Source organism: Neophocaena asiaeorientalis, unplaced genomic scaffold, assembly GCF_003031525.2.
Source record: "Neophocaena asiaeorientalis asiaeorientalis breed wild unplaced genomic scaffold, Neophocaena_asiaeorientalis_V1.1 scaffold116, whole genome shotgun sequence".
In the NCBI taxonomy this organism is placed as follows: domain Eukaryota; kingdom Metazoa; phylum Chordata; class Mammalia; order Artiodactyla; family Phocoenidae; genus Neophocaena; species Neophocaena asiaeorientalis.
Genome location: NW_020174561.1, coordinates 7,585,554 through 7,605,195, shown reverse-complemented (window position 1 = coordinate 7,605,195; position 19,642 = coordinate 7,585,554). Strand labels below are relative to the sequence as shown.

At 39.1% G+C, this 19,642-nt stretch overlaps 1 protein-coding gene and 1 pseudogene across 1 annotated transcript in view; one reads left to right on the top strand and one right to left on the bottom strand.

Annotated features, from left to right (window-relative positions):
* Positions 1–1,931: 1,931 nt before the first annotated feature.
* CTTNBP2 (cortactin binding protein 2) overlaps positions 1,932–19,642 on the bottom strand; it is a 160,209-nt gene continuing 142,498 nt past the window's right edge. The window contains exons 15-24 of the mRNA XM_024757787.1: positions 18,539–18,691; positions 18,180–18,367; positions 15,957–16,063; positions 14,880–15,092; positions 12,430–12,629; positions 11,893–12,075; positions 8,347–8,410; positions 7,096–7,228; positions 5,998–6,099; positions 1,932–2,901 (exon numbers count right to left, since the gene is read on the bottom strand). Coding sequence (XP_024613555.1) covers positions 2,686–2,901; positions 5,998–6,099; positions 7,096–7,228; positions 8,347–8,410; positions 11,893–12,075; positions 12,430–12,629; positions 14,880–15,092; positions 15,957–16,063; positions 18,180–18,367; positions 18,539–18,691 — 1,559 coding nt within the window. The 3' untranslated portion in view covers positions 1,932–2,685. The remainder of the gene's footprint in view (positions 2,902–5,997; positions 6,100–7,095; positions 7,229–8,346; positions 8,411–11,892; positions 12,076–12,429; positions 12,630–14,879; positions 15,093–15,956; positions 16,064–18,179; positions 18,368–18,538; positions 18,692–19,642) is intronic.
* Positions 16,522–16,622, top strand: LOC112408272 (uncharacterized; annotated as a pseudogene).

The window sequence follows — 19,642 nt, the reverse complement described above, 5'->3', positions numbered from 1 at the left end:
ATTGCACAGAAAAAAATATTATGGAAATTCAGCCTTGTCTATCAAAATTGGCTTTTTTCATTATCAGATTTTGACACATCTACTAGTTTTTCTTTTACATAGGCAACTGCAAAATGTGTTACCTTGATGATGAGGTTCTCCTAAATAGACTTAACATAAAGGAAAATAAAATTTGCTAATGTTTTATATTAATTTCCAATTAGCTATTTCTATCTGTTAGGTGTTTCATACAACTGTAGTAAAATCTGATGCTCATAATACAGCTGTAAGTAGTTGCTTGTGAATTGATTACAACTTGAAAAGACGTTGGATTGCCACAGAGTTCTGGGACATAATTTATTACTTTTTATGTATGAGGGGAGTAACTAGGAACACTATATTACCTCATTTTAATGCTCATGGATAACTTGTAGGGTTGTCATGTCCTATTTAACTATTGTGAAACCTGGGTCAAAGAGATCAGGTAACTTGTCTTAGGTCACACAGCTAGTAAATGTTAGTGCTTAATTCAGTCCCAAGGCTGTTTATCACCAAAGAACTTTTTACCCCCAAAGCACCCCGACCCTCACCACTAGGTTCCATTATACCGTAGTGACTTTCAAAGACTTTTGGACATGACCCACGGAAAGAGTTATGCTTTACATCACAATCCAGTGCCTACATCCGTGTACCTACATAATAGAAACAAAATCTTCACAAATAGTTCATTTATTGACTGTGATACCATGATGTACTCTGACACTTTCTATTCTATCCTATTTTCAAAAAAATGGTAGTTGTGACCCACTAAATTGATAAAATGACCAATTACTAGGTCTCTATCTGTATTTTGAAAGCTCCTGATCTAAATGCCTTTAGACATCTTCCAGTCTACCATCCAATTATAAAAAGTATATGTGTTGAATTTTACTAATGAATCAAAACTGTATGGATCAGTTACTAGAGGTCATCTTAATAATATATTCCAAATTTTTTCTCTTCTCTGGTCCTTGAATACACTAATGAGATCCTTATCTTCAGAAAAGCTGCTAAGATAAAGCACAGTGCCTTATCACTAAAAAATCAAATACGACACAATCTAAGAAGGTGTATGTAAGCAGGAGGAAACACATTAGAGCCACCTCAATCTATGTATGTTGGTCTATGATATCAAGAGCATTGAGTTTTGTTCCCAAGATTAATGTCTTTTTGTGAAAACACTTGAGAGTATCAAATACCACCAGGGTACCAAGAATTTGAGTCCAGCTCAAAGGCGTTATTGTGTTCAAGCCCATTTCCTCCAGCCTCTCTCTCCTATCTACCCTCTGTCCCTTGCTCTAGTTTCATCTCCCTGTCCATGAGGTCCATGCTGTACAACCAAGGATTGCAGAGATGAAGGCTGACAGGTACTGGAATTGATCTCTTCCCTGATCCTTCCTCTACTTCACCCCATGTGGCCTAATCTTCACTATACATTTTTAAAAGATACTTGCAAAGTGTAATATAGTTTCAATGCACATGTATATACTTTAATGTAAATAACCATTCTGGCCAAGAAAGGACTTTTAGTACTCTCAGACAAGCAAATGACTCTTGGTATATAATTATACTTTTTTTTTGTATGTATGAAAAAATTTTTTTCAATGAGCACCTAATTCCTAGAGCTCCACTGAAATGTTTGTTTAGTTTAAACCAACTAATACTTTCTAACAAGTGTGAGTCTTTCTCTGAATATCTACTGAAATACCAACATGGAGGACCAGTTTTACAAATGTCCTTAAATTGAACACAAATACCTTTTGCATGGATAAACTACTAAGAGCGATAGAAACTACAGCAAAATTATTTCACTAATTCAATATTTTATTTGGTGTCAAGGCATATTAAATTTTTGAGTTAAGTCATTTCATTAGTGAAACAAACCGTCTAGAAAATATTATCCATTGTGCCACTAGAATTGAAGAGGAGTTAAGTCTCATTTATTGAAGCATTTACTTTTTTATATCCACTTAGGTATAAAACTTTTGTTAAGAAAGATAACACTTTTTATTGCATTATATAATTTCATATTTTACAGGAGTCAATAATGCAAATTCATAAGCATAAATATACATGATGCAACCATTAAAAGATTTAAAACTGGAAACTAGAATTTTAACAGGCAAAATACTTAAAAATACTTAGTATGGCTTTTAAGAAAAGTAACTCTTGAGAAATGATTTATTGCCCCATTCTAGTCATTTCTCATCAAGTGAACATAAAATTATGATCTCTTTAAAATGGTACCTGTTATCTAAGCCAATGTTGCATACATGTAGTATGCAATGATTCAGGCTTTCTTAAATATACATATGTACATATATATAGATATACAGTACACAGACAGTTGTTTTAATACCCCTGAACATCTTGAGTAAAACTATTATGACTTTTCTATTATAAAACTACTTGAAAAGTGGGTATAACTTCTTGGTATTGCAGTTCAATCCTACAGAACTGAAAAAAAAAAAAAAAACCCTAAATGTTGATTATAAATACACTTTACAAAAAACTGAATAGTGGTCCTGCACTCATACTTTATATTGCAGTGAAAACATTTGATTCATTTAAAGGTATTTACATCTTGTTGTCCTTGGTGTCTGTGTGAAATATACAGAAGAATGAGAATATTGTAGGCAGGCCTATTTGTTAGGTTTTTCTACTTGTTCATTTTTGTGTAAGTTTCAAATCTTCTTTTGAATTGTTTATTTCTATTTGCCTTGTATTACTGCTGCTGCTGCTTCTTTTGGTGTTCTGGGAACACTGGGTGACTTTACTTCTAGGAACAGGAAGAAAAGATTTAACTCTTGAAACACCCAACTCAGTCTTTGATTTACTGTTGCTGCATTCGGTCGCTTGATGGCTGCTGAGAGGACTGACCTCCTGTAAGAAAGGCAAACAAAATAGCTTGTCAATTTGACATTGTTCCCAACTTCTGTGATCAGTCCTAACTTCCTCCTCTCCGTCCCTGAACACGCAGGTAGGAGTTTCTCTCTTAAGTTCTCATGAAAAAATGAACAAAAGACAATGGAGGGGAGAAGCTGAATGCTTAATGTCTTATAGACCCACTGGCTGATTTTCATTAGGTCCTTTGTGGTATCACAAAAGTGCTAGACGCAGGAGTCAGTGAATCGAGTGCCAGAATCTGGGGTCTCCTCACCAGCTGGAGCTGTATGAAGTCCTAGGCCTGAGGAAGTCAAACTGGACTACTCCAACCATCTTTAAGCAGTTCTACAATTCAACTCTTTCACCTTGAGCATGTCACTTAATTTTTCTGCCTTTAGATCTAATTGGACTATTACTCAACACATCTTTTGAATGTTTACAAGACAAACACTGTTCTAGGTGCTCAGCTTACAGTAGAGAACGTAAAAGAGCACCATCCTTGCTCTGACGGAGCTTCTGCGGTAGCGAATTAAAGTTCCTGCGTAGCAATTCTCTATGACTAAGGAGCTCAAGATCTTCCATTCTTGGAAACTGCATGCTCTTGTTTTCCTAGTGTTTCAGAACTCTTCTGCACCTGGTCTAGGTCTCTCATTTTGCCCCCAAGGAACCAGAGTTGGATAGCGAGGAACCAGAGTTGGATAGGTGAGAGTGATGATGCTGGGATAAGACCTTTTACTCATGCTGTTTTCCCTGATCTTGAGTTCACTTGGATAGGCCTCACTTCATGTTTGCCAGGTGGCAGAACTGAGCTCAAGTGAGTATGGGCTATGACAGGTGAAGAGGAAAGGGTTCCATGGGAAGAAGGAAGGGTGAAGACGGGTATGTTGTTGAAATAGTAAATTACATGTAAAAGTAAGTTATGTGACGTTTAAGGACATATTTGGAAAGAAATGGGGTGGAAAATAAGGAGGATGAGAGATCAGAGGTATGTGTCGGAGAGTGGGTCTAAGCCCTGGCTGCACGTGAGAATCACCAAGGAGCTTTTAAAAACCCCAACGTCCAGGTTGTACCTTGGACCAATTACATCAGAACCTCTAGGGCATGTGGTCCAGGTACCGGGGATTGGAAAAAAAAAAATCCTCAAGTGGATTTCATTATGCCACCAGAATGAGAACTTCTGCTTTAGGGGGTTTAATTTGCATCTTAATGAGAAGAAAACATTTATTAGTATCTACTCTCCTGATGATTGATTTAAATCTGTATCTATGTAAATTGTTTAAGGCTGGCTGACATGCTACCTGATTGATTAATAGGCCCCTCTCTGGCCGCATAGGAGAAAGTGATTTCAACTAACACAGACAGCTCTTACTTCTAAAGGGAATTACTTCCTGATAGAGACTGGGCATCGAACCAAGAAATGCTCGCTGAGTTTATCACAGTAGAAGAGGTATAAGCCTGTGAAGCTCTCAGGAGGCTGGCAAAGCCAGAGTATACTTCACCCTCTGCTGGCAGGTTCGGAGAAGAACATCTAGCCCCGGGGAACAGTCCTCACCAGGCGTTCAGTGGGCAAAGCAATAGGGGGCAGCTGTCCTCCTAATACCCGCATCAAACCGCACATTTAAACAACTCTATGGTTCTTTCTGAAGAGCCCAGAAAGTATAAAATGATCCATTTTTTAAAAAGGTCCCTTTTAAAACAAAGCTTAGCCTCCCTTCAGTACTATTTTTCTGGACAGTACCTCATTGTAGCAACCCACTATGGTCCTGTGACAGAGAAAAAGAGGTACAAAACTGTCTTCATTATCCAACAGCTGCCACTCACTACCAGTCAACCTTTTTATATAGGAAAGTGACTGGGCCCTGCGGACAAAGAGTGGCTCATCGCACCCCTTCCCACTGGCTGCTGCGCAAGGAAGGAATCCTGAAGAGGGGTCCTGGAGGCCCAAGAAAGGTGTTCTGAACCCCAGCTCCTGAACAAATATTTTCCAGCCAGAATTCTCCGCAGGGACCCCAGGTCACCTCCTTACTCATCCTCCCTTACCTGCTCTCCAAACTATGCTTTTGCTGTGCTTCTAAACTGTTCCCAATTGGGGGAAAAAAGCAAATACTATACAGAGTAAGCCAGACAGGTCATGTTCTTCTTCACAGATAATCATGTTATGTATTTTTTATACAAGAACTCAGCCTCGTTAATATTCCCCGCAACACACACAGCTTCCGCGTAACTAATCAGGACTGAAACCTAACGAAGCCGTGAGAGAGCAGGGGCAGGGGAGCCCAGGGCTGTCTGGTGATCAAAGGAGGGTTAATAATGTAACAGTCTCACCACCCTGACTTTATAATTCTGCTTTCTGCACTCCCCCCCCACCCACAACAGGTTTGTGTCAGCTGCCATGCGAGGGGATGAGAACAGGATGTGAACCACAATCGACATGGCTTGGTGAGCTTACAAAATATGCATCCTCATAAAATCACTACCGGATAAGAAGTAGTTTTATTGTTTCTGTTCACCCAGGAGTACCATGCTGGGCTATCTCAACTCTTGGCATTTATTAACCGATCGTATAAGTTATTTCAAGAGGTTGAGGAACTCTATTGGAATCCTGGCTCTTCTATTTGACATTCTGATTTGTTTTTAAAGGAAAGTCTCTCACTGAAACATGCATGATATGGCAAGTTAAAGTAAACCAGAATGAGATTTTTTTGTGTGTGTAGATCTTTATCATCACTCAGCACTTTGCTAAAATTAACTCTAGTTTTCCAAAATAGCGCTCAAATGAAATTCAATATCCCATTTTAAAATACAGCAATAGAAGACAGAAATCTAGTTTCGGCATAAACAAATGGAAAAGACACCCAAAATTTTGGCATCAAATAGAAGGAAAAAGAATGCTTTTCTATGTGATTCTTTCAAGCTATTATCCAAACAATAATTTTTCTAACCTTGATTACCTTAGAGAACACTTTTGCCTTTATCCTATTTACTTCCCAACTATGGTTTAAAAGTAACTGTGATGCACACTGAAAGATTTGTGAAGTCAAATTCCACAACAGTCCTTCTTTGTCCCATTTTGGAGGGAAAGGGGACACTTACCTTTTGTGACACTGGCATTCTTGGATTATTAACAGTTGCTGAAAATGCAGGGTGGTTTCCTGAACGATCAAACCTCCCTAACTCATCCCCGGAATCAGCAATCTGGAAGATATACAGTTTATCAGGTCACTGTGGAAAACCCACAACAGAAGTGGGATCCTTCTCTTACTGTCAGAAGCTCTACAGAACAGACCTGCAAGTCCCATAATGTTCATATGAAGACCTGAAGTCTTCATGTGAAACTAACGGCAAATGCACGAGACATACCCTCTAAGGAAAAAGTCTTTTAAAGTCAGAAGAAGACAACCAGATGAGCCCTATTAAAAAAAAAAAAAATCACTTGGCACAAAATGAAAGGATATAAAATTTGCAAGATTTTCATTGTTACCTTATTTTTCCAGAGGTTATTTCGACGCATTTGCAGCAACGTTAAATAAGCTAGTCAGTTCTACTTTGGCCAGAGATTATGACTGTCTAAATACAATAGGTGAGTCTTTGGGCGGAAGCTGCACAAGTTATAACTACCTTCTTATGGTCCCTTTCAAGTAAAAGGCATTTATCAAGGAAGTCTGGTCAAATTTGCTGCAGATGTCAGGTGCCAAAACAGGTTGAATGTGATGCTGTTAATGCTTCGAGATTTTGGGTCACTGATTTCCGTATTCGGATCTCAAATTTCACAGCTTGAAGACTTTGACTAAACAAATTACACAGGCCACTTATTTTTTTTATTTGTAAGGAAAGTTGCCATTCTATCCAGAACACAAGGCTGCTGTAATGCTCTCTTACTGACTGGTGACTTATGGACCAAAGTTAGGAATACGAAAAGGAAAAGGATGTATTGGTGTAATTTGTGGTAACGCAATTAACACTTCGGGTCTTTCAGAGAAGGTGTGCTAAATAGAGCTCCCTTATTGTAGAAGGGGTATTTTGGAAGAAAGGGCTTTTCTAAGCAAGGTAAGGGATGTTCTGATTTAGAGCATTAACATGCTATTTGATAAGGAATTTCTGTCAGGGAGTGAGAGTTATGATGTGGCTCTAAGAAGTCTCTCGAATGCTGGGTGCAACCATTCAATGTCCTCCCCCAAGCGTCCTGCTTACCTTGCTTATATCAGATTCAGATTTGCTGGAGCACATGCTCTGAAGTTCCGTGACAAGGTCCGCTTCATCATCCGAACCCAGAGAGAGTCTTTGATCCAAATTCAACGCCAAAGACAGATCATTCTCTAGAGACCTAAAAAGTTTTTAACATCCTTTAAAGGCATCCATCAATGTCACGCAACAACCCACTCCCGCTGGACTCTGAAAACTCCCACTTAAAATTCTCAATAGGGTAAAATTTTACTACACAAAGAAATCTACTTTCACTTAAAACATTCCAGTCTTACTCTTCCCTCTGTCTCCAAAGATAAAGCTAAGACACTGTGTGCAGGGGGCAGTGTGATAATGGAGTAAATACGAATTTACCACATATTAGCAATATGACCACAGGTCAGGTTTTCTTTTTGTCCTCAACACCTCACTCAGTTCCTGGGTTCCCTTTTCTCTAACAAATTCCTTATACCTACAACACAGAGTTATTACAAATATTATATAGGCTGTTGAGTACAACAGCTCTAACAGTGGACCCGGCAGAAACAGCATGTGATGGAGATTCAATGACCCCCCTCACCCCCTTCTGTAATTCTGTGAACCAGGGCACAGGGCCCTAAATGCTACCTGACAAGTGATGGAGCACACAAATTACTGGGGTACACTGGGGACCTATTTACAAACTACCAAGCATTTTTATTCTATGATAAATAATTCCTTATTTCAGCTTGCTTACAAGTTTGGAGGTATAATCAACAATTCCCTAGGAGCAACATAAGAAAAAAAGTCATGCTAGGTTTCTGTAAATCTATCATTAAAAACAAACAAACACGGGGCTTCCCTGGTGGCACAGTGGTTGACAGTCCGCCTGCCGATGCAGGGGACACGGGTTCGTGCCCCGGTCCGGGAAGATCCCACATGCCGCGGAGCGGCTGGGCCCGTGAGCCATGGCCGCTGAGCCTGAGTGTCCGGAGCCTGTGCTCCGCAACGGGAGAGGCCACAACGGTGAGAGGCCCGCGAACCGCAAAAAAAAAAGTCATCTAAAAGTCTGTTTAAAAGTTCACAAATGCAGGATGTTACCATATCTTTGTCAAATGCTATCAAATTTGGTACAAAATGAAGCCAATGATATTTCTAACCTTTTAACAAACTAAAAGCAAAATAGGCTAAGAAACTTTTTTTTAAAGAAATTCATAGTTGCACAGACTAATCATGAGAATGTGTAGTTTGCTATGAGTTAAATCTACAAGGGAAACTTACTTTTGTTTTGACAGAGAAGCATTCCTGTTACAATTCAGCTGTAATATAGTCTTATTTTTGATACCTGTTTAAAGAAAAAAAATGTAATCACATTTCAACAGAATGTCCCTGTGCCTCTTGAACTCTGTATTTAAAAGAAACAGGCTATGGACTCTGCTGTATTTTCATATTGTTTTTGGATTAAATCCATCTCTTGAAGCCCTGTGGAAGGTCAGGGAATGACCAACAACCTCATGTATTGATATATTTATGACTAAAGAAAGACAGTACAACTCACACCACCTGAGGCTCAATTCAGGAACCCTCAACTCTGCTTTCATCAATGGACCCTATTCTAACCAGTCAAGCCCCCACATCCTTAGGCCTTTGTTCTCAAAGTACCTAAAAAGGGGTTAATAGGTGCCTTTTGATGATGGTAATTTCCCTTTCTCTCCCTTTGTTTGCCTTCCAATGTTACTGATGAGTTACTGACTATGTAGATCTGAAGCAGTTTTTGATGTCTGGGCCCTATGATATATTACAGTGTGGGTGGCCTTGGTGCGTAGAAATTTAACTTTTAATTGCTTTGCGTTTTACAGAAAACAAAATAGCAGTATACAAAAAGTCACAGCATTAAAACAAATACTGCATGTCACACCAATTTTCTTCAAACTGCATATTTCAACCCATTTAAAAAAACAAATAGGAAATATCAGATTGCACAGGTTGCAGTAAATATATAAATTTGTATCAGTTAGATACATGCAAATGCATAGGTTTGTGTGTACTGGTCAGGCTTTAAAATATATTTCTCACTATGGGTTATGGTCAAAAAAGTTTGATAAGACATATGGGAACATATGTATATGTATAGCTGATTCACTTTGTTATAAAGCAGAAACTAACACACCATTGTAAAGCAATTATACCCCAATAAAGATGTTAAAAAAAAAAAGTTTGAGAAACACTAAAACATTTTAGACTCAAAATGTCTTCCTATAATACACACTGTAATTTTATAAGTTCATTAACACAGTTGCTTCTGAGTTAATTCTAAAATTGTACGAATGGTGCTAGCACAGATTAATCTCTAAAGAATGATTTTGAAAAGTAAGTCGAATTTGATATATCCTGATTAAAAGCAGATCAAAAGCAGATCATCAAAGAATCTCTGTATATTTCCTCATCCATACTTTTGTCATTATTGTCAGAAAGCCATGACTAGTAGGTTTCCCCTAATTACCATGTAAGTGCACACAGCCTTGGGCCCTGCTCTCCAGAAGCCTGTGACCAACCCCTCAGCCTTGGTTTAGGTCAGGAAAGAAAAAGGCTGTGTCTTTATTAAATTTTATGAGTTTCCATAGTGGTCTGCATGGAATGCAAAAGGGTTCTATTTTTGGTTTGTTTTTTTCTTTTTTAAACCAATGATGTCAAAAAATCAAAAATCAACCCAAACGTGGTTGTAATAATTTTTTTTTTTTTTTTTTCCGTACGCGGGCCTCTCACTGTTGTGGCCTCTCCTGTCACGGAGCACAGGCTCCGGACGCACAGGCTCAGCGGCCGTGGTTCACGGGCCTAGCTGCTCTGTGGCATGTGGGGTCTTCCCGGACCGGGGCATGAACCCTTGTCCCCTGCATCAGCAGGCGGACTCTCAACCACGGCGCCACCAGGGAAGCCCTGTTGTAATAATTTTTATATCAAATGTAATTATTAGAAAAAGTTACTGTTATAAAAAAAAATAAAAACTAGAGGCATGTCCACCTTTGGTCCTTAACCAATCAGTGGTTCATGCACCTAAACACTGGCCAATGCGTTTTATAAATCTCTGCGTTGAAGTCAGTGTAAACTATGGTTGCACACAATTTTATTCATCGAAGTTTTCATGTTTCAAAGAATATTTGATATATCCAATAGCTGTACAACTAATATTTATTTTAAAAATATAAATGAATTTAAAATAATTTATAAGTCAGTTTTGCCTGATACAGTCTGCCAAGTTAGACTTATTTCCATAATATTGTTTTCAGTTCATATTCACTTTATGGATTTTGTTTGTCAACTCTAAAGTATTGATCTATATTGGCAATGCTTATTGTTCAGGAAAGCAGCTGGTCCTGAGCCCTAAAGGAATTCTAATGCACTTGGAAATGATACAGTGAAGAGAGCCTGCACGGGTGTCCTTCTTTGAGTGCCATGGATTATTATGAGTGGCACAGACTGAAGAAAACAGCATTGGACTCGCCAGGAACGAAAACAGGGATTGCAGAACCCCCTGTTTGTAGAAGTGAATTGGAGCAGGTAACCAAGGGTTTCTGAGCCTCAGTTTTGCTCTCTGTAAATGGAGATGATAATCCTCATCGTAGAGCCCTTCTGGATACTCTCAAGGGATCAACAGGTAAAAGGTATAATCCTTGTTACAGAAAGTCATCTGAGGGAGACTCTTGGCTCTACTGGGGGGCTAGAGTCTCATGACTTTATTCCCTGAATCAAACACTCTAACTTTAGGAAGTAAGGGCAAGCCTTTGGGATCAGAATGTATCCCATTATAAATACATAAAACTTATCTTTACAATGAGAGTTTATATTGTTTTTCAGTGACTGTCCATTCAGTCATTTAAAAAAGTGCTCACAATTTATTTTCACATACTTGGGGTAATTACAGAACTCTGGCATGTACTGATACGGTTAAAACCGTATTCAATTTTTATTAAAAATCAATACAAGCTTCAATATAAAAATATAGTAATAAAAGCAACTTTTTCTGCTTTAAGAAAGATTTTAGGCATCGTATTCTTTTATTTAGTCAACCCCATTGCTGTCAACTTGCCATAAAATTACATAAAACAGAAAATTTTGGGGTGCAAGGGGGCTCCTGAAGACCTCAATTACATGTAACAGAAATCCACAATGCCTATGAGGTTGGAACATCTTTTCAAATATGATTGCCTTTAGGGAGGACATTTAAAATTTGTACAACTGATTATGCTATTATCAGAGCCAAAAGGAAGAGGTCTAATAATTTATTAGAATGTAAACTTTATGAGGGGGGGTATTTTTATCTCCTGTTTTCACTGCTCTATTTCCAGTGCTTAGAATAAAACTTGGTACACAGTACATCCCATGTATGAAAAAAATGTGTAAAGCTGACTCACTTGTAAAGACCTTAAACTGGTATCAAATACGTCTATAACACATACTTCTAAAAATTTAAGGTTGGCTCAGGAATGCATGTTGGCATATTTCTTTCCTTTTATGTGTCAATTTGTATTACATAAATATAATTGTGTGCATCCCAGGAAAATCAAATTAATAAAAAGCAGATGACCGTTAACATGGTAAAGATTTAATTTCAGAATTCTAGTATGAAAGATTATTTTTTCAGGTAGGGGGCTCTCAAATATTTTTGGAGTTTAACTACCACGTGTTTTATTCCATGAAAATATGTATCTGAAATACTCAGAATTTTGCTTTGTTGAATGCAGAGTGATAAAAATAAAGCACGTTTGCATTCAGAAACCACCTCATGGATGCCCACATACGTGTGGGTGACATGCCTGCCCCCCTTACCTTCCTCACTCAGGTCCGGCTTGTTCCAGGTCGGTGAAGAGAACCGGCCAGACTTCTTGCGAGGACTGGTGCTCACCTTTCTCCAGGCACCACTCTCTTTCTTCTTGCTGCAACTGTTGTAACTTGAAACTATGGATAAAGGGAAACTTCCTCCTTTGAAATCAGCTGTATGCTGGTCTAGCTCTGAAATAGCATAAACCATGTTTTGTCAAAAGGACAGAAGCAATAATGCAGTTTCAGAGTCAAGTAAAATCCAACATTTCCAATACTTAAAGAAACAGCCTCTTCAAAATCACAGGCTTGTAATACCCAAGCAGGCGTTTTGTCAACCAGCAAACTTTACTTTGAAGTCTGGTATTTAAACATGAGCCAGTAATGAAAAAAGAGAGAGTTCTAAAGCTGTGTTGTGCAACATCTATTACATGGAGATAATTTCTCTCATTACAAAGAGAGAAAATAGAGCGCCCTAAAAACAAATTCAAGCAAGCATTACATAAGAGTGTGAATTTCCTCTCCTCCCAGCATGAACCCACATACCTGCTCTCTGGAGGGGACAGCCATGCAGAACAGCTTTATTAAGCAAGATGCTGAGAGCAGCTCTAACCACAGCCTGCTGTCCCTGGCTAGGGTTTTTAGTCGTTTGCCCAAGGCTGGGTTGTCTTTTCACAGAGGCTCTTGACAATATTGCTTCTTGAACTCTGGGTGCAATGACAGCATTCCACAGCTTAGACATCCACCTTCCGAGAGAGGAGTGGGTTTCACAGTTAGGACCAAGCCTCTCAGGAATCACACACAACTCTACAGGGAACAGGTTGGAAGACTGTGAAACAAAACCTAAGTGTTTCTATGGACAGGCTACCTTTCCCAGGTCATTTTGGAATATGTGAAATTATCCAACACCAAAGTAGTTTGAATTTGCCTTAAAAACACAATGTATTTCAGATGAAACTGCTAACATGTCTCTCACCTTTTTCTTTATAAGATCCTGGAGAGCTGGAGTGTTGAGTAAATGAATGCACAAATAAAATTAAATATATGGAAAGGGAAAAAATACATGGAAAACCTTATAGACTAAAAAGTCTGGAAAAAGATTTCCTGAAAGTCTGTGTCTAAATAGCTTAAACTTACTTGCCATTTTCCTTAATAAGATGCATATATTGTATTTTAGTATTTCTGCAATTGGGATACATTTTATGATCCCTGGCAAATTAAATCTGCCTGCCCCAAGGCAGGGGCTCAGCGTCTACACAGTGGTGGGTTAGCCCTGTAGAGAGGGGATGGGATCAACCAGCTATGGCCTCAGGTGGACTCTTTGCATTAATAGCTGTAGCTGCTGCGGGACTTCAGCCCAAATGCTGAGCACTTAGTGCCAATCAAAATTCCTTCAAAAAAGATTACACTTTGTTGCAGCATTAAGAAACAGTTAATACAGTTAAAGGCTGTAGACAAAACTCCATCTCCCAGAATAGGAAAGTTTTCAAAGTTATTAGATACTGACGTAAGCCTTTCAAGACCCTTAAAACTATTTACTCAGTATCAAGCATCTATTGTCAGCTGCTTTGTTAATGTCTAGTGACACACAGTTCAGGAAAAAAAGTACTCCTAAAGGTGTTGAAGGGGTAAAGATGATATAAGCTTTGGCTAAAACAATATATAATTTTTTTTAAAAAGGCAGCTCCTTAATATGGCTGTTGGGAGTGAACTCTCCGTGGCATTTCTGTACCTCTTGTGTCAGCTGTTGCTCTGGATTATCTTTTCAAGGCTGTTTTAGTATCGTAAACCGACTTAGAAAAACAGAGACAGTGTCTCCTTCTGGAGCAGAGGGCAGATTTGTTTCCTGACGATAATGAAAGTTATATCTCCTTCCTGGGCAGATTTGCCAGCATCCCCGTTAGAAAACTGGGTGATTCCCAAGCTCACAGTTCCACAGCTTTGATGCAAAGCCAGCATCCACCTGGGCCACTATGCATCACCCCATAGGGCCTGAGGAGGTGGGGAAACCAATGCAAATACGAAGCCTAGGCTGTGGCTGAGCTCTGAGTGATGCAGTGCTGGGTCAGAAGCCACATCCTGAATGTGGCAGGCTAACCTGTCAGCTTGCAGATAAGGTAACAATCTCAGAGTCTCTAGCTCTTGACAATGACCATGCAGCAGACAGGAAAGGCCAAAACTGGTTCCTAAGAATCCTGAAGCTCTGGATGTTAAAAAAAAAAAAAAAAAAAAGGCTTCAATTTACTCATGATATTGATAAAGAAAGGGGTAATTAAATGAATAAATGTATTTCTGCTTTTTAACAAGAAATTGCTGTGTACTTTTTAATATAGTACTTCTTGTGTTCCCTCAATTAGCTGTTATTAAACTGAGTTTGTCTTACAATAGAGAAGACATATTATCTGCATACCCCGCTTTCCAAAACAGATTTCTGTCCAGGATGCCAGAAAGTACAGAATCAAATCTAACGGCGAATCACAGAACCCTTACTAAGTAAGCTGGATGGATGGTGACAAATTTTTTCTAATTTTCTGTTTCATTAACCTTACTGTATATATGTCTGTTTTCATAAGCTGTTCTAAAACACAGTAAGTACGTAAGTCTCATTAATAAAAGAGGAAGCTTTTCAATTCATCGACAGAATGTAAGTGGGTTTTTTAGGAGGTGGGGTAGGGGGATGGTTACAGGATACTTGACCTACTGTCTCATGTGGGCCTTCCCCAGGAGACACTGCCCAGCAAGTCGCACATGAGTCTGATGAAAGTTTTGTAAACAGAGGGAAATTGGGATCCATCTAGTCTTAGCAAAATAGTTTCCTTAGGAAGTACCCACCACACGAGTCATGGTCGTCCTCTGACAAGAGCACAGGGCAATGGCTTTCCGTGTTCATGACAAGAGGTGGCCCAAGGTGGCCCCTTCAGCTTTCTCACCCCCAAACATTCCCAATCAGCCAGGGCTCTACTTTAAATAGGCAAAGAAGGATCAATGACACTTACTTCACTGTCGCTTGGGCGTGCCCGGGGATTACAGGACAAGACAGGAAATACTTTGGCCCAAGAAGTGCTTCCGGTGTGCCCAAGCGGGCCAGGCACGAGTTGAGCTGGCGCCAGACAGCCAGGGCCCAGTCGACCGTCTTGCACACGGGGTCGCAGGGAGAGGGCACCTTTTTTTTTCTTGGTTTAGAACAGTTTATTTCAAACACTCCAAAACTAAAAATATAAAAATTCAAACTGTAAAAACTGTAGCCAAATCTGATTTTACCTTCACTTGGGGTGGCTGGAAGAGGGCTAGGTAATAACACTCTATGACGTGTGTTAGCACGAGATACAGATCTGTAGCTTATTACATGCAATGAAAGGATTCAGACATGATAGTGCAGTAAGACACCTTGGATGAGGTGTCTTACTTGGATGAATTCTTAAACATCAATTCAGGAAGAAATCATTTTTCACATGTGTATAGAATTCCTCACAAGGTCTTGCAAATAGCAGGTGTTCAAAAAAGGATTCTGAATAAATGAAATTAAAATTACATTAAATATTTTAATATTTTGGGTAAGTTATAAGATGGCATACCTGGATCTGTGGCATGTTCACCTTGTATTACTTCTAATTTCCCTAGAAGGCTCAGCTAAAATGCTAACTTCATCAAAATGCTCTGACAGCATAAAGAAGTATGTTTTCAAATTTTAAAATGTGCAAATTTTAAGTAATACTGTATAACACACACAGTTGAATGGGAGAATTATATCTTATAGTTGAATAGTTGAATTATACCTTATAAAAGGTCCCTTTTTGGTAGTACAGAGGAGTCACAAAAGGACAAAGATTTATTTACTATGAGGAGGAATCTCTCAAATATTTATAAGTCAGATACAGCAATTGACTCTGTATTTTATAAGAAAGCAGATTCACATAAATCTCTACTTTACCAAGGAATTATGATATTAAGACTGAGGATAATACATGAATGTTTTTATGTCCTACATGAAGGGATAGAATTTGGCCTAGAAAAAAATGAAAGAGTGGTTCAGTGATTCTAGCAGCTCCGTTAAAGTAACAGCACTGTGTTACATGAGGCTTTGGGATGTGTTATCGTAGTTTCCCTTTTCTTCAAAAGAGGAACAATCATATTTCTCCCACTTTCTCTGATCCTCTTCCAGCGAGAATGAGATCATGTGCTACAATTAACAGCTGAATATTAACTCCCTACTAAAGAAAGTATAACTATTTTTTATTAAATACTAGAAGCCTGGTATTGTCCAAAAAAGGTCTGCTTACTTATATCCCTGTAAGGAGCTGGAAAAAGAAATTTTGATCACGTGCCAGTGTGCTTCTAAGTGCCCCCAAATATTTGGTTCCATCCTGCAGTTACAAGATTTCTGGCGTTTTGCAGGAGTCATTCATTCCCATTGTACTCCTACTCTGGAATCCGTTTTATTAACCTACTTGAAGTGACTCCTGATAAATGAAAGGCATTACACCTCCCCTCCCCTTTCTATTCTTCACAGCACACCCCACTGGCCCATTCGCAAACAAAATGGAGGAAAGTGTAGAGCCTGAAGCTTGGAACTTTCCTTTCCAAATAAGTAAAATCAATCCTTTTCAAACTATGTTTACCAGAGAGCCAGAGGAGGGAAAAGAGGTATGCTTTACCAGGTAAGATGTACGTTTCAAGGAAAATTAGCATGGCCCCTGCACAAGAAAGACACGCAAATCCGTGAAGCGTTCCATGTTTTTCTCTTGGATAAACCAGGGATTTTGATGTGTCAGTGTAGGTTCCTCCTTGATAAGAAAAGGCACCGTTCTGGTGATAATGGAGGAGGCTATGAATGTGTGGGGAGCAAGAGGTAGATGGGAAATCTCTGTACGCTCTTTTCAATTTTATTGTAAACCTAACACTGCTCTAAAAATAATAAAGTCTTTAAGAAAAAAAACTGGTATCTTTTGCAATTATTTACGTGACTTTTTTGGCAATAAGATTTAAATATTAATAGTGATGAAGTTAATGGAAGTATCAATAATCTGAAAAGCTGTATACCTATGACTGTCTTTGCCTCCCCTTTCTTCCTACTGGTTGAGGTCATATAATAGATGTGCTTTGGTCAAAAGAATATATTTACGACCAGGCAACTGACTTTAGCAGAGCTTGGGACAGAGGACTTCTGATTCAATTAGGAATTTCAGATATTAACACAAATCACCACTAGCAGGCACTGTTCACTGAATTACCAAAGGCAACTACCTTGGGAAGGTAGTTCTAGCCAAGGTCTGGTGGAGAGGTGTGCATGAAACCAGTCTGGTGAATGAAACCATTCAGGGGAAATCTTCTTTCTGGGAGTTTCAGAAAAAGATTCTTTCCCCCTGATAAGGAGGAGACAAAGGAAGCCGAAGTTCCCTCTCTGCACAGAATCCTGCTTCCTGCCTGTGAACAAGCTCGTGTGAGGGCGTGATGCCCAAAGTCCTGCAATCCTGAAGGGAGGTCAACAGACTCACCCAGACCTGGGACCTGACATCACAGAGGTGTGAATGGACATCATCAACACCTACTGCAAGGCATCTGGTTATGTAAGGGAAAAAAGCCTTCTGTGTGTGTGAAGCAGCTAGCAGTGGGGTGTTGTGTTACCTACAGCTTAAAATCCTGTGCTGATACAATGAAGATCCTGTCCTCCAAGTGTGGCCCAACTGTGCAGGATTAAATGATAAAATCTTGCTAAATCGAGCTCTTTTATTTCAAGTCCACCCAGACACTCAGCTACTGGCCCAATTTATGAATATTAAATAGTGATATACTCGAGTTGGTCAGCACTGAATTAATTTTGTTATCTTGATAGAATACAGAATATTTTATTATTCTGAAAAATCACTAAAAGTGATTATTCTTGAAAATGTGTCAACAGATAGAGATTTCTAATTTTTTTCATGTGACGTTTTAATAGCACACTGTAACAAATATTAAAACTAGCTTGAGTGATGGATAATGAAGGCTCCAAGGAAGCAGGAGCTTTTCCTTAAGAAGAGTGATTAATTTTCTCATCTTGTTTCCCACAGCGTTTAGAACTTGGAGAGACTCCTCGAGAATAGTTAATAAAAAAAATAAAACCTGTTTGCTTTTTAAAATACTTAATATAGTCCAGAAACTGCTATGGGTTTTACATGCATTATCCTATTTTAACCCTTGCATATCCCCAAAATTTACTTGCTGGAAGCCACACAGTAAGTGGTACAGCTCAAGCCTGGGTCACCTGACACTAAAGGCCCCTCTCCCAGCAATAGGCTGTGCCTGTGGTTTGTTACCTTATTCACGACTTTCCTCCTTAGGAACCTCTGCAGCAGCCCCTGCATGGGCTCGCCATCCCACCGCAGCTGTACCCAGCGGAAATGCTGCTGCACCAGCAAGTCGGAGCCCTGGAGACAGGCCTTGGCAATGGTTCCCAACAAAAAGCAGTTCTCATGAAAGTAATAACATTCGGACGTTCTGTTTCCTGAAACAAACCAAAAGCAACAGTCCAACCTCAGCAAGCCACAGTGGGGGACAAGTTCAAATAAGTGAAAGAAAGATGACCATGAAGCATAACATGTGCTCTGGGAAACAGAAAGATTAGAAGGATCTCAAAGCAGCCTGCTTCTCAGCATGGTCTCTCTACCATCTTTACCTTTTTGGAAAGTACAGGGGCTTTCAGTGCTGCGATTTTCCAGAGGTCCCAAAAAGTCCCCCAGTAACTCAGACAATGAAGATTTTTCCAAATTCTCTAAGATGATGATGATTTTCTTGTTAGCAGGAGATTGTTTCACTGGGATCAGACATGCTGTGGTCAAAAAGGAAATTCAGTGATTAAAGATTTTACAAAAACCTATAAAAACTGGCAAAGATTTAAGTGTTAGCAAAGACGTGACACAATGGGAATGCTCTGACATTGCTGGGAGAGTACAGGATTCTGGAAAACAGTTTGGCATTACTGAATACGGTTGAAGATATACAGACACAACGATCCAACATTAGTTCCACACCAGATTCCAAATGGAATCAACTCAAATCTCTACCAACAATAGACTAGATAGGAGTATATTCATACAACGGATATGAAAGTGAACAAATTACAGCTACAGGCAACCGCATGAAGACCTGTCACAAATGATATATTAAGAAACAAATCACAAAAGGCTACACACAATATGTTGCTATCATTTGAAGTTCAAACAGGGGCAACACTAACCTTATAATTTAGGGATTCATAGATAGTAAAACTATTTTTAAGAAGCAAAGAAATGATTACCACAGAAGACAGACTAGTGGTTACCTCCATGTGCCCCACCCCTTGTGAACAGGGGTGGGGCACATGGGCCCATTCTGGAAGCTGGGAATGTTCTATTTTGTGACCCGGTCAGTGGTTAAATGACAATTTTATTTTAAATTATTCATTGATCTGTAAAAATAGGCAGTATGTATTTTATAGATGGGTATTTCAGAATACAAAATGTTAAAATCCTTAAATTACACATATGTAAAATATTCATAAAATTATGGAGACAGGACCTCAGAGACCAGCAGGTCCCTCCTTTCATTTTACAGATCTCAGAGAGGTTAAAGAGATTTGACTCAGGTTTCAGAAACAGTGGTAAGGAAGGACCGCGATCTTGGACTTGTGAGTCTTATTTTAGGGGTCCTCACACTAAAGACGGGGGGGCTGAACTGCATGTCAACCGAAAGTAAAAGACGGAAAGTAAATGGAAGATTGCTATTATATGTAGAAGACAAG